Here is a 15,442-nt window from a genome sequence, read left to right as displayed (position 1 = left end):
ATACCACTGTCAAAAAATAATTAGCGTCCTTCCCATTGCAAGTGTTTTGTTCTTCATCAGTAATGCCTATTACTTAAATAGTCAAACATAAAGGTTGACGAAGGACTGGAGAGTGCATGAAAAATCTGCTCTTGTAAACATGCAGCCCAAACCCTACTGAGCACATGGCTCCAGCCCCGTCTGAGAAAAATTAAATGAATCAAGATCCCACTCGAATTGTTAACCTATTCTTATCTCCAGAAGTAAGGCTGGAAAACTGGCAAGTGACAAAGTCAAAAAGAATGGCTATAATGACCTGACCGATAGAGAATTTTATTTGGTCATCGCTAAAATTATCGACACAGGTTAACAAAGCCATAAAAAAAGCAAACCAAGCACTAGGGTTTATTTCTAGAGGGATAGAATTGAAAAGTAATGAAGTTATACTAAACTTATATCGAACCTTGGTTAGACCACACTTGGAATACTGTGTGCAATTCTGGTCGCCATATTATAAAAAGGATATAGAGGCACTGGAGAGGGTGCAGAGAAGATTTACAAGGATGATACCAGAAATGGGAGAATGTATCTATCAGGAAAGGATGAACAGGCTGGGTCTCTTTTGAAAAGAGAAGGCCGAGGAGTACAGGTCTTTAAAATCATGGAAGATTTTGATACAGTAGATACAGAAAGAATGTTTTCACTTGTGGGAAAGAGCAAAACTAGAGGCCATCAATATAAGATAGTCACCAAAAAATCAAATAGGGAATTCAGAAGAAACTTCTTTACCCAGAGAGTGGTGAGAATGTGAAACTTGCTACCACAGGGAGTGGTTGAAGCGAATAGTATAGATGCATTTAAGGGACAGTTAGATAAGTATATGAGAAGGGAATAGCGGGTTATGCTGATAGGGTTAGATGAGGAAAGACGGCAGGAGGCTCGAGTGGAGCATAAAGACCAGCATAGACGGATTGGGCCGAATGGCCTGTTTCTGTGCCGTATATCCGATGTAATCCTATATTCAGTTTCTGGTATTCATAAAAGGTTTTCAACAGATCAAATGGAAATTATGTAAAGAAATGTTTTCCCTGGTCCAAAATAATCAGCTGGAACATTACAATGCTTTTGTTACAGCCATCACTGCAAGAAGTTATTACATGACCAAGGAATGAAAAATACATATAATAAAAAATATCTATTCAGTGAATACGTTCCCTGCAGTACACATATAGCTACCAACAGATCCGGCGCACATTTTACAGATTTAGCTCAGATTTGAAAACAGTAACTCAACTACTTGCTATTTGTCTGTAACTACGGTTATGTTGATTGAACACGATCTAACTCATGCAATGCAGAGTCTTGAAAAGGGATAATACTATCAACAGAGACTACTCTTTCTGACAGGTACGGAGTCGTGTTTTTTTGGCTGCTCCTGGGTGTCTCAGAGTCCGACAAGTAAGCCCCTTTTCACAGTCGCATCGCTCGTAGATCTCCGCACCACGAGCACCCTTTCTCCTCTGTTTCGTGCACACTTCGTCCCATTGGAGCAGCGGTTTACATATTTTGGACCAGAGGTGTCGGCTGCAGCAGAATCCTTCCGCGCAGTCTGACGACCGGAGACAGGAATCTCCTTCAAGCCCTGCTTCAAAACAGAGTGAAGAAAGTGAAGCTTTGAGTTTCAGATTTTCCTGTCTCACAACAGCAACAACCTTGCTTAAACCCAACTTAGAAGAGGACCATGACTTCATCAATGTTGCAGTGTCACCTCTCGTATCATCTATCCTCATGGGTTGACTATGTAATATTAATATATTTTATTTGGAAGCGTTAATCATGAGAGGAATTACATTTTTTGTCATTTCTTTCTTCTTTTTTACCCCACACAGCTGTCTCCTCAATTTACTGAGCCAAGGGCACAGACTTAAGACCTACTGTCAATACTAATCTACAGCTGACCCCAGACAGTGCACAGAGCAGTCCAGGAGGGTGACTTTCCCTTTGGTTTTTCCCTCTCTCTGGGAAAATACCTGGCGCATATCACACTGATAGGAAACTCAGCTTGTGGGAACACAAACCCATTTCCTGCCATTTTGCAGTCACCTCAAGAGAACGGACATTATTATTATTCTGTTTGTGTGTCTAACAAACCCATTGTATTAAGTAATATCCTTTTCCATTTACTTTTCCAGTTTCCTTCACCTGGTTTCTTTCCTTCACTGTTCATTGTCAACACCATCTACACCCAGATTTGGGTGATATATTAGTTGTATTTCCTAATACTGTGATCTCACCAAATATTACACAAAGAATAATGGGTACCCAAGAATTACATGGACTTTCAAAATATGCAGTGAATAGTAATGTAAGAATGCTTATATGAGTTCATATGCAGTTCCTTTGTCTACTATCTCAATGGAGATGTTAACCCTAACACCCCCATTAAAATAGTGTGCAAAAGAATTGCAAATGAACGTGTTAAGCACTTGAATGCTAATATCTACATGAGACCAGTGAGAATAGTTGATACATGGCAGTGAATAGAGAAAAGAAACAATATTTCAGGACTGTACATAGTAAAAAGTGACTGCTGAGAGAATAATGTCTATACAGCCGTATTTCTTTCTATTAGAATTGATACCTGGGTATGACTACATATAGAATAATGGATACACAATAATAGAGTAATACATTCCCAGGAATGTTACAAACCAGTAATCTTAAAGAGGACTTGTCCAGATGATGTCAGCAACCATGAAAAAACAAATTTGGAATGATTTAGAAATGTCAGTTGAACTCCAGGATAACATATAAGGGTAAATTTTCCAATTATTCGCAAATGGTACAAAATTGGTCCAAAGCTTACCCAAAGTAAATTCTGTTGTTTGTATGCAATTTTTTGTGGTCATCTCTTTATCATAATTATGTATAACTCCAGACTTGAATGTGTGTAGGGATCACACTAGTGGTGGGAATGGATGTCAGGTTGTGTTCCAAACCCCTCCCAGGTATTTCAATCCATTGGCTGCCTTTGCCAAAGGTTGAAGTGTGGGGGAGGGATAACAAATGACAGGCACAAAAGAAGTGAAAGGAAATCCATTGTGCAGGAATGAATTTGCAGGTAAGTGAAGAATAAGTCCAGCATCCCCCCTCCCCGCGCACCGTGCCCCCCCCCCAACCGCAGATAGCTGCTAGAAGGTACACAAAGTAGTTGTGATGAGGGTGGCCCTGTTTGCTACTCCAGTGCATCATCCCCATTGGTTCACATTGCAGCATAACTGGAAGTGGAGGCAGCTTTGTAGCCATAATTGCCTGGTACTGCCACTGGTTGTGTTGATCCTATAATATACATTAGCTACCAGTGCCCTTACAGCAGATGGCATAGCTCTGCATTCTGGACTCTGAACACAGTCCCTTGCTGTCTTTTCCATATAAATACAGCAATGCCTGCAGGCATATTTGGTGGATCCTTGGTGGGTGCACCTGATCAGGCCATGATGGCTTCTGATCAGCCTAGAATGCTTTTTTTCACTGAAAGCATGAATGCAGTGATAGGGCTGTTCTGAACGAACTGTCAAGCTGTACAGTTAGTCAGGCATTCATTACTTGTACTACTGGGGTCTTCTGTCACTGCCTACTTTGCGAAGTGGCGTCTCTGCACACACTAACTCTCTGATAAAGCAAGATATCTATACCTCCGTCTGTAGATGTGTATTTGAGGGTACCTCTGGCACACTCTAACCTTCATAACATCCCTCTGCTACACTTCCATGTCTTCCTCCTGAAAGCTGGGGATAGGTGGCACCCATTGGGAAATCCATTGTTGCCAGTAATAGAGTGGTAGGGACAAAAAGCAACAGAGCAATTGCCACAAAAATTCCTCAAAATCTATGCGGCAACAGAAAAAGAAAATCAAGAAAAATGGTGCAGAAATGGACTGAAACCACTTGCAACGATAGTATTGTTTGTGACCCTTAAATGAACATCTGTATAGTTCCGATTGCCTTGCAACCCTGGAAGTCCATTGTACATGGGCGGAAATATTGTTGAGCAACCTACACACAAGATCATCAGGAAATTGCATGCAGGATATTCCCAGCCTAATTTAAATATTTTAATGAAGTTCCTATCTGTATCAGGTGTAAGATTCGCAATTTTCAGCAAAAATCACGCAAGAAAACTGGATAAAATAAGACTGTTTATTGACCAAAGTAAGCTTGCACAGAAAAACCTTTGATAAAAGGGCATACAAAATGGCCGCCAGGCCCCGTGATCAGTTTATGAACCATTTTATTTCTGTTACTGCAAGCCAGGCAGGCTTGTGGATTGAAGACAGTGAGCCCGCGAAAGCCAGTATCTGGGAACCGAAACTCAGAGCAACAGCATACATATTCAATGGATTATAAGTACAGGATGGGGCCCATCAAGATATGGGCGGGCAATGTAAAAACACTTATACCCATTTATCGTACAAAGGAAAAACCATTTAGCAGCCATCAAGGAAAATGTCCGGACCGATCAATATGCGAACCGAGCCGCGGTGACAATGCAAAGGACATTAACAGACATTATCGGCCAGGAAGGCCAGTTCAAGTTATCACCGGCTCCGTTACAAGACAAAGCGCCCCTGCAGAGATTTCTGCCCGCCAAAATTAATACAAAGACAGGACTATGATTTGGCGGGAGATAAGACTGTCCCAAAAGAGTATAACTATGGATTGAAAGTCCATCTAAGTTACTTCTTCACTGCTACGGCTTCTTGTTGGGCGACTTCAGGCTTCCATTTCTTCAAGAACTTTCTTCTACGAGGAACGAACGAAGGGCGGACGGTGCCTGGATCGGCGCCTCTTCCACTTCGGCAGATCGATGAAAACGTTTTCGTCTTTTTAAAGACGGACGGTTTCGGAAAAAGGACAACGTGGCCGGTGTTCAGCCAAACAAGGCTCGGCCACGACGAGAAGACGACAAGGGTGGCCCGGGTACTGGGGTCGGGAGATCATCGACGACCCAGGCCGACGGAGAAGAAACCCTCTGGAGAACCGGCGATCGATGCCACAAGATTCTCCCATGTGCATAACCTGCATCTAGGTCTACTCCATGAACCAAAATCCACGATTGTGGATCTCAACCTTGACGAGCGCTCATCGAGGCTGGGCCTACCCCACCGCCTCGAGGGAGGAGAGAATATCGACTGCGCCAGAAGCTTCCAATCCACGTGACGACGGGAAGCGGTGTCAAAAGTCTGCGAACCCCTTTTCGCGATTTCGAGAGTGGTGAGCATGATCCCAAGTTCCCCAGGTCGAAACTTAGTTTAGGTATAGGGGAGGGAGTTAAGGGAAATCGTAATGTGTTTCCCCTTTTACGATGTGCCGTGTGTTCCCCATTTCCATAGAGTCAAGTTCATAAATTTGTGCATGATTGTAGTTACTTTAATCTGTGCCTATGACATGTATTTTGTAATGCTTCAAACTGTTCAAAAATAAAAGCATCCATTTCGTGCTATTCAGCCTGGTCTATTGAGTCCTCTTCTCTGCACTACTGTTCTCTGCATCTAAGTCCAAGGTCTAGAACCGTAGGGGGGGTGGGTCGAACCACTCAAGGGTAATTCTTGCACGAAGCCTGGCAGGGGGCCAGAACAGGCAAGAGAGCAGAAAAACCCCCCTACACAGGCAACTACTTCCTGAACCCGTTTTCCATGCATGATGCACACAGGGGTTGGAGAACTTATATAACAAATCTGCACCAGATTTTTCTGCTTGGCTTCACCCAACCTATGCCTAAAGATTAGGCAAACCAGAGTGGAAAATCCATACTACAGACTTGTGATCATTGCAGGATTTGTATGTTTTTTTCTGGAGAAAAGTACAGGCATCATTTTTTTGTCAACAGCAGCTATTATGGTGGACGCCAATATCTAGTGTGTTCCTTGTGATTGAGGCATGATGATGTTCATACTGAATGGTTAGCCATTGTGAGATAATCCATTGCAAATTTATTGAGTGATAATCAGCAATCGATCACCAATAGAAAAATCAGGTCAGTTTATATTGCATAAACAGATAATGCATTGTCTGGACTGTGTTAACAAAGCAGTAACACATCTTGGGCTTAAATTAATGTTGAAAGACCATTCACTTAGAGTTTAAGATGACAATGTAAACCATAAGACAGAAGATTGTCTGATTCATCAACATCACCTCAAGCTGAGAAGAGTTACTGCCTTTGAATAACTTTTAGAGTTTGTTATTGTAGTGTATGTGCCTTTAAGACAGAACTACTTTTACAGCTCCTGTATACTGTAGTAGCGGCAGTGACCACACCTGTATATAAGCCTTGCGCATGCCTCTGTACCCCCAGTCTTGAGACTACCCTCCTCCAGTAAATACCTGTTTATCGTTAAGTTACAGCATTAGTGTGGTTATTGAAAAACAGCATACTCTCAGAATCACGGATCTAACAGTGGCGACGAGTGTCGATTCGAATCTACCTGCAACTCTGCATTTCCCTTCGAGGATTCGCTCTGGGAGGGCGGTGTAACAACAAAAAAAAAGTCGAGGCCAGGAACACGGGCATCGACCACGAGCAACCGCCCAGTCGTCCGGCAGAGAGTGAACATCGCAGGGGAGGCGGTGGAGAGCCGGGCTTGGTTCCCCAGCCATGACGATCAGCAAGAGACTGACGACAGGTCCAGCGCAGACCCTTCCCGGACAGCGGCGGCTGGAGCCGACCGATGGCGGAGAGAAAGCCGAGCAGCGTCGACAGGGTAAGACAGAGGGTGAAGCGCACAGGGCGCAGCCGGGGGTTGAAAACCGAGTGGCGTCGAGAAAAAAAAAAACAACAAACAGGAGAGAGAGAGGGTAAAGCAACAGCCGGGTTCAGGACCGAGCGGCATCGAGAAAAAAAAAAGAAAAAAGAACGCGCAGAGCACAGCCAGGGCTCAAGGGCTGAACAGTGTCCGCGGGGAGAAGAAGGGAGAGCGCGGGAGACGCCATTGAGCCGCGGAGAAGAAGGAAGAGCGCGGGAGACGACATTTTTAGAAGCCGCAGCGGAGAGGAAGGGCGAGCGCGGGAAGGAAGGAAAGCGTGGGAGACACCATTTTGTGCCAGCGGAGAAGAAGGGGAAGCACGGGAGACGCCATTTTTGACAGTTAAATCACACCCAGGGATGCCGAAGAGTGGCAGTATCTCTACGTTCGACAATGAAGTCGAAGATTGGGCGACATATGTGGAACGTATTGAGGTGTACTGCAGGGCGAATGAAGTGCCATATGCTAGTAAAGCACTGGTTTTGTTAAATTCCATGGGTGCAAAAACTTATGGGTTGCTGCAAAATCTAATAACCCCAGAGAAGCCGGTGAACAAGAATTTCGAAAGCATAGTAGAAATCCTACAGGACCACTTAAACCCCACACCGCTGCTGATAGCAGAACGATTTAAGTTCCATAAAAGGAACCAACACAAAGACGAAAGCAATGCTGAGTACCTAACGGAACTGCGCAAGCTATCGAAACACTGCCAGTTTGGAGCGGGACTAGCAGATACGTGAAGGGACAAGTTTGTGTGTGGGCTACAAAGTGAAGGAACCCAGAAACGGCTTCTATCAGAAAAGGATCTTACGCTGGACAAGGCTTTCAGTATGGCAGTATCACACGAAGCAGTCGCAAGGGGAGCTGCAGAGATACAACGGAGACCGCAAGAATATGGCACCAATGAAATGTCCTATGGAACAGGGAAGTGCTATCGCTGCGGCAGAACAACACATGACCAGAAGGATTGTTGGTTCAAGGACCAAGTGTGCAGACAGTGTGGAAAAGCAGGACACATAGCAAGAGTCTGCAGGTCTGGGAAGAAAACCAACAGTAAGAAATCTCCACAGGAAAAGTACAAAAAGGTACACCAGGTGATGGACAGTGGTTCAGACGAACAGAAAAGTGCCACAGACTCCGGAAGCAAGGAGCTGGGTTGTCTGAAACTACATAAGGCAACCAAAATGGAGGATCACCAGACTATCTGGGTTACACTCAAGATAGACGGAGTCCAATTGAAAATGGAATTGGACGCAGGATCAGCCCTAACAGTCATAAACCAAAGGGACTACAAGCGGCTACTTTCACATATACCCTTGAAAGCTACAGAGATTGTCTTGAAGATGTATACGGGGCAAAAAGTCTACCCCAAAGGAAAAATAAGGGTGAAAGTGATATATAAAGGCCAGGAAATACCTAAAATGGATATATATGTATTGCCAGATGGAGGACCACCACTGCTAGGACGTGAATGGATCCGGAAGATACAATTAGATTGGCATTCCATACAGGCACTAAAGGTTGAGGCCAAAAAGGTTGACGACGTCACACCTGGATGACTGTCAAAAATGCTAACTGACGCAAAAGAAGTGTTCCAGGAGGGACTAGGAACACTAAAAGGCATAACAGCAACGATTAAAATAGAGGAAAATGCAAGCCCAAAGTTTCTTAAGGCCAGGCCAGTGCCTTATGTGATCAGACCAGCTGTCGAGGCAGAGCTGGAAGGGTTGGAACGTTCAGGAGTACTGCCCAAAGTGGACTGGAGTGAGTGGGCTACACCCATCGTTCCTGTAATGAAGAGGTCGTTGAGTAATACGCCTGGGGAACCAAAGAAGGTCCGCATCTGTGGGGGTTTTAAGGTGACAGTGAACCCAGTCCTTCACACGGTACAATATCCGCTTCCACGAATTGAGGATATTTTCGCCTCGCTATCTGGAGGTAAACGCTTCACCAAAATTGATCTAGCCCAGGCGTACTTGCAAATGGAGGTGGAAGAAGCTTCGAAACAATACCTTACGATTAACACTCATAAAGGTCTCTATCAATACAACCGGCTGGAGTTCGGGGTAGCCTCGGCTCCGGCTATCTGGCAAAGGGCAATGGATCATGTCCTGCAAGGGATCCCAGGGACCCAGTGTTATTTGGACGAAATCTTGATCACGGGCGAAAATGACAGTGATCACCTCGCCAACTTGGAGAAGGTGCTCACCAGATTAAAAGGAGTATGGGCTACGAGCTAATCGCCACAAGTGCAAGTTTTTCCAGAAACAGATCTCGTATTGTGGCCACGTCATCGATGAAGAGGGGTTACATAAGTCCCCTGAAAAGATTGAGGCAGTAGTCAAGGCTCCAGCACTGGAAAATGTGTCACAACTGATGTCATTCCTCGGGCTGGTAAACTACTACCACAAGTTCTTACCAAATTTGTCCGCGGTATTACACCCACTGAACACCCTACTGCAAACAGGGGTACCATGGAAGTGGGATGACGAACGTAGACGAGCTTTCCAGAAGTGTAAAGAATTGATCACATCAAAAGAGGTGTTGGCCCATTTCAACCCAGCGCTACCAATTCGTTTGGCATGTGATGCATCACCCTATGGTATTGGAGCGGTGCTGTCGCACAAATTCCCAGACGGGTTGGAGAGGCCAGTAGCCTTTGCGTCTCGGTCACTAACCTCAGCCGAGCGCAACTACGCCCAGATTGACAGGGAGGCCCTCAGCCTAGTATGGGGAGTAAAAAAATTCAACCACTATCTGCATGGGCAGAAGTTCACCTTGCTGACTGACCACCAACCACTTGTCTCCATCTTTAATTCTAAGAAGGGTGTTCCAGTGATGACTGCACAATGGTTACAAAGACGGTCCCTGTTTCTAGGGGCGAATCAATATGAAATAGAATATAAAGGCACGAAACAGCATGGGAACGCTGATGGGCTATCGCGCCTGCCACTGCCTACTGTGGAGGAAGCACCAGCAGTGGACCCTATCGAGATATTTTATTCGTCAATAATTGAACGATTGCCAGTAGCAGTGGAACCCGATGAACTACCCGATGAAAAGGGATCAGAATCGCCTCTGCACCAAGAACAAGAACCTCAGGAAAGGCGCTATCCCGAAAAGGTCAGGAAGCCGCCCCAAAGACTGAATCTATAAATGGACTATTGTTGTTTAATGTACATGTTAAAGTGTTAATTGTTATTTGAATATTAGGGGTACTACTAATCTAAAAGGGGAGGAATTGTAGTGTATGTGCCTTTAAGACAGAACTACTTTTACAGCTCCTGTATACTGTAGTACTGGCAGTGACCACACCTGTATATAAGCCTTGCGCATGCCTCTGTACCCCCAGTCTTGAGACTACCCTCCTCCAGTAAATACCTGTTTATCGTTAAGTTACAGCATCCGTGTGGTTATTGAAAAACAGCATACTCTCAGAATCACGGATCTAACAGTTATATAGAATGATCTACTTTCTTCCATCTTGATTTACAGTTTTCCTTTCATTTTGTTAAACCAGTAAGGCCTAGAAATTCGGTACAGCCGTGTTTGGGGCGCTAGTCCTGGCGATGCGCAAAGTTTAGCGCCAGGCGCAATTTAGCGCCACCTAGCGCGATATTGGGTTGCAGCGCCCCTAAAGGTGATTGCGGCGCTAAATCAGGCGCTGCACGCTACTCTTAAGGTGCTAACCCGGCGACGCATCCCAATTTCGCCGCGGCGGGGCGCAGCGAGGGTGCTGTCAATAATCACTTTCCCTGAGACACACTGGCGCCGGCCAGCTCTTAAAGGGGCAGGTCAATTGGCATCACCAGACACACTCACTGCCTTGTAGGCCTTCAAAGCGGTGGGAGCCTACCTGTGGTGCACCAGCCTAGTGAGGCAGAGGGCGGAACGTCTCACTGATGGGGCATTGGATGCTTTGGTTGGCGCAGTGGAATCAAGGCCAAGGAAGATGGTTGGAATGTGATTTATGTTTTGGACAGTCTCCCGGGTGTGAGAGCCAGTTATGTGTCAGTGTATTAGTTTTGCTTTCTGTTGCTATAGCTTTCTCATGTTTGAAGGAACCACATTTTGTGTAATGAAACACTTTCTTCATTTACAATGGCCATGCCTTCTATTTACATAAGAACGTAAGAAGTAGAAGCAGGAGTAGGCCATACGGCCCCTCGGGCCTGCTCCGCCATTCAATAGGATCATGGCTGATCCGAATCTAGACTCACGTCCACTTCCCTGCCCTCTCCCTGTAACCCCTAATTCCCTTATCTGCTAGGAAACTGTCTATCTCCATTTTAAATTTATTTAATGTTGCAGCTTCCACAGCTCTCTGGGGTAGCAAATTCCATAGATTTACTACCCTCTGAGTGAAGACGTTTCTCCTCATCTCAGTTTTGAAAGCGCAGCCCCTTATTCTTAGATTATGCCCCCTAGTTCTAGTCTCACCCATCAGTGGAAACATCCTCCCCGCATCCACCCGATCAAGCCCCCTCACAATCTTATATGTTTCGATAAGATCGCCTCTCATTCTTCTGAACTCCATGCATCTTGCCCTTCACAGGCTTGGGGGTGTCAGACCGGTTCCATTCCTGTTCTTGGAATGGCAGCAAGCATTCCGTGAGAGAGGCCTAGAAGCTACTTCTGATCAGCCTCTGACGCGCAGCCTGAGAACAGTCGCTCGCGTAGAAGTTCAGGCCAGCAGGCATCTTCTCAGCCACCGACAGAGATGTCCTGCACCTTATCTGAGGCTGCAGATCTGGCTGAAGCAGCTGGCACAGCTCAGTCACCACCTTCTTTCTAAATCGCAGCCTTCTGACACACTGCTCCTCCGGCATGTTCATGTTGGAAAACTGCTGTCGGGAAACCCTGCCAGCGTAAGGTCTGCTGTGGCGACGTCTGTTGGCCCTCCTCCGTCTGGCCATGCCCGCACCCCCCTCCCAGCGTCTCAGTGCCCTTTCCAGATGATTCAGCAGCAGGACGTTCCCCTCCAATGCAGCCCCCATAATAAGTGCCCACAGGAAGGTTCCCCGTTGTCAAGGCTCACCAACAGCAAGATGATGGTCAGAAGGCTGAAGATCATCTGCCTGCGCTGGCTCAGTAGTCAAATGGCTCTCAGTGTGCAGCTCAGCAACTCTTTGTACCTCTCGAGGAAGTTGTGCTCCAAAAATGGCTGCCGCTTTTAAACCACACCAGTCCCCTTTAAATAACGCTCCTCCAGCCCGAGAGCGACTTGGCAAGGTCCAGGTAAGCTGTCACTATTAGCGCCAGGCGCTACGGAGGGGGGCGCCACTGAATTTCCGGTCCGGGGCGCCCAAAAGGCGTTGCACACTCAAATGACGCCATAATCAGCCTGCGCCCATGAGCAGGCGCTAAGATTTAGTGCCGGCGCTAAATGCATGCTCAATATGGGGCGGCCTTGCGCCCGCCCGGAAATTGGCTAGCGCCCCACTTCTCGGCCTCTTTAGGCGTTAATCGGTGGCGCTAACAACCGAATTTCTCCCCCTAGGTGTATAATGCCAGGCAGCAGCAGATTATTGGCTCCTGCATGTGTATCACATAATTAGGCCAGGGACAATATCCAAATTTGTTTTGATGGCTGTTACAGTGAATACCAGCACTTTTAAATAATATATCATGATAGTCATTCTTTACAAGATCAGCTGGTCCATTACCTCTAGTGGCTGAGGTTGCTACGTGCAGACTGGAGTCGTTCTTACTCCCCACTGGCAGGGCTGAATGGCTGTCAGCTTCATGTGCTTGTGGCTCTGAAATGGTTCTGATCATTTTGCTTACTTGAAGTTCCACTGTGCAAATACCTGCAACACATATATCAAATAGCTCTGATTTTTATGTACAGATGTGCTTTCAATTATATATAAAGTTAGATTGGACTATAGTCGTCCCATCCCAGGAAGAGGAGGGGGAAGTTGGGTATAGAAGCAAAACCCAGAATGTTCTGTGGAGATACAGAGAGACAAACAGATGGACGGACAGAAGGTGAAGCTTGTATCATTGTTACCGGTTATTGCCATATACATAACCATGTTTGGAGCATTGTCTGGAAGGAGCTGAAGATCCTATTACCTGATGCTTAAGTGGGTCTTCACAATTAGCACCAGAACAAAAATAGTTTTAGTCAGTGAGGAGAGATGGAGAGTGATATGCCTATCAATTAGTCCAATAAAAGGCGACGAGTTAAGAACGTAACTGAAGGTTTTTATTGGCTAAATAACAGAGCCCACCCTCGTGGGTGATCCGATCCAACAGGGAGGAATACTAGCCAGTCAGCTACCTTTATACCTGGGCAGGTAATGGGCGGAGTCGGAGGTGGTCAGCCCAGGTATAACAGTGCGACAAGAGGCGACCTCGTGTAGTGATGTGACAGTGAGAACAGTGAGAACAATATACAGTGATAACTATAACAGTGGTTTACCACATTCACCCCTTGTTTAGATTAGAGTCCGGCGGGGTGAAGTGTATTACCAGCTCTGGTATGTCAGTCTGTCCGGAGGCTTCGTTAGCCTCTCCGATCGTCGCAGCGGCGGTGTTACATTATCCGGTGTTAAAGCTGGTGTCTGCGTAGTCGGCAAAGGCTCGTGGGGTTCCGGCATGCCGTCTACCTCGGCTGGACTCGGGGGGTTGGGAGGGGGGGGTGAGGGTGCGAGGTCTCGTAAGGAGACAGTGTCCTCCCGTCCATCTGGGTAAGCCACATAGGCGTACTGGGGGTTGGCGTGCAGGAGGTTCACCTTCTCGACCAGGGGGTCCGTTTTATGGGCCCTCACGTGCTTTCGCAGCAAGACGGGTCCCGGAGAGGTCAGCCAGGTTGGTAGGGTGGTTCCCGTAGTCGACTTCCTGGGGAAGACAAACATTCGAGCATGGGGGGTGGTGTTAATGGCAGTGCAAAGTAGTGACCGGATGGAGTGCAGCGCAATCGGGAGGACCTCTTGCCAGCGGGAGGTTGGGAGGCCCTTAGACTTTAAGGCTAAGAGGGTGGCCTTCCATACCGTCGCGTTCTCTCTTTCCACCTGGCCGTTCCCTCGGGGGTTGTAGCTGGTGGTCCTGCTTGCTGCAATACCCCTCTCCAATAGGAACTGACGGAGTTCCTCGCTCATGAAGGAGGCGCCCCGGTCACTATGTATATAGTTCGGGAACCCGAACAAGGCGAAGAGTTTGTTCAGGCATTTAATGACCGTGTTACTGGTCATGTCTGGGCAGGGGAAGGCAAAGGGGAAACGGGAGTACTCATCAACGATGTTGAGGAAGTACACATTACGGTCGGATGACGGTAGGGGCCCCTTGAAGTCGATGCTCAGACGCTCGAAGGGGCGGGTGGCCTTGATCAGGCTTGCTCTGTCCGGCTTATAGAAGTGCGGTTTGCACTCAGCACAGATCTGGCAGTTCCTGGTCATGGTCCTGACCTCCTCGATGGAGTATGGCAGGTTGCGGGCCTTAATGAAATGGTAGAGTCTGGTGACTCCGGGGTGGCAGAGGTCATTGTGGAGGGTCTGAAGTCTATCACTTTGCGCGCTGGCGCATGTAATGCGTGAAAGAGCATCAGGGGGGTCGTTCAGTTTACCGGGCCGGTACAAGATCTCATAATCATAGGTGGAAAGCTCGATTCTCCACCTCAAGATTTTGTCGTTCTTGATCTTGCCCCTCAGCTTGTTATTAAACATGAAGGCAACCGAGCGTTGGTCGGTGAGGAGGGTAAATCGTTTGCCTGCCAAGTAGTGCCTCCAGCGCCGTACTGCCTCCACAATTGCCTGGGCTTCCTTCTCGACCGACGAGTGTCGGGTCTCGGGGCCCTGTAGGGTCCTTGAGAAGAAGGCTACCGGCCTACCCTCCTGGTTAAGGGTAGCGGCTAGGGCGAAGTCGGATGCATCGCTCTCCACTTGGAAGGGGATTGACTCATCCACTGCGTGCATTGTGGCCTTGGCTATGTCTCCCTTAATGAGGGAGAAGGCCGCGCACGCCTCTTCCGTGAGGGGGAAGGATGTGGTTTTCAGGAGGGGTCTGGCTTTGTCCGCATAATTGGGTACCCATTGGGCATAGTAGGCGAAAAGCCCCAGGGTTCTCCTAAGTGCTTTTGGACAGTGGGGGAGGGGTAGCTCCATGAGGGGGTGCATTCTTTCGGGGTCGGGGCCGATGACTCCGTTCTCTACTACACAGCCAAGGATGGCAAGGCGCGCTGTGTTAAACACGCATTTCTCCTTATTGTAGGTGAGGTTCAGCCGTTGGGCCGTACGGAGGAATTTCTCCAGATTCACGTCATGGTCCTGCCGGTTGCGGCCGCAGATGGTGACGTTATCGAGATAGGGGAAAGTGGCCTGTAGTCCGTTCTGGTCAACCATCCGGTCCATCTCCCGTTGGAAAACCGAGACCCCGTTGGTGACACCAAAGGGGACCCTAAGGAATTGGTAGAGGCGGCCATTCGCCTCGAAGGCGGTGTACTGGCTGTCCTCCGGGCTGATGGGGAGTTGGTGGTAGGCCGACTTGAGGTCGATGGTCGAGAATACGCGGTATTGTGCAATCTCATTGACCATGTCCGATATGCGGGGGAGGGGGTATGCGTCCAGCTGGGTGTATCTGTTTATGGTCTGGCTGTAGTCGATAACCAGGCGATTTTTGTCGCCGGTCTTGACTACCACCACCTGGGCACGCCAG

The 15,442-nt window shown here is 47.4% G+C and overlaps 1 protein-coding gene across 1 annotated transcript; it reads right to left on the bottom strand.

Moving 5' to 3' along the window:
- Positions 1-345: 345 nt before the first annotated feature.
- On the bottom strand, positions 346-12,822 carry LOC147114092 (dickkopf-related protein 2-like). Its single transcript, XM_085996186.1, has 3 exons — positions 12,798-12,822; positions 12,451-12,594; positions 346-1,621 (listed from the first exon to the last, which is right to left on the bottom strand). Exons 1-3 carry the CDS (start codon positions 12,820-12,822, stop codon positions 1,371-1,373), a joined length of 420 nt encoding a protein of 139 aa, XP_085852312.1. The 3' UTR covers positions 346-1,370.
- Between the last annotated feature and the right edge of the window lie 2,620 nt (positions 12,823-15,442).

Source organism: Somniosus microcephalus, chromosome 8, assembly GCF_052327205.1.
Source record: "Somniosus microcephalus isolate GS21.2 chromosome 8, FLI_Smic_1.0, whole genome shotgun sequence".
Lineage (NCBI taxonomy): Eukaryota > Metazoa > Chordata > Chondrichthyes > Squaliformes > Somniosidae > Somniosus > Somniosus microcephalus.
The sequence above is the reverse complement of the archived record's forward strand: the minus strand, read 5'-3'. Positions and strand labels throughout refer to the sequence as shown.

What these genes read in the sequence shown, in the direction of transcription:
- LOC147114092 (XM_085996186.1), bottom strand. Translation starts at nt 12,822, where the DNA reads ATGGTTATGTATATGGCAATAACCG. An exon ending in TATGTATATGGCAATAACCG is followed by an intron (nt 12,595 to 12,797) that starts GTAACAATGATA and finishes TATGTGTTGCAG; the next exon opens with GTATTTGCACAGTGGAACTT. An exon ending in AGCAACCTCAGCCACTAGAG is followed by an intron (nt 1,622 to 12,450) that starts GTAATGGACCAG and finishes GTTTTGAAGCAG; the next exon opens with GGCTTGAAGGAGATTCCTGT.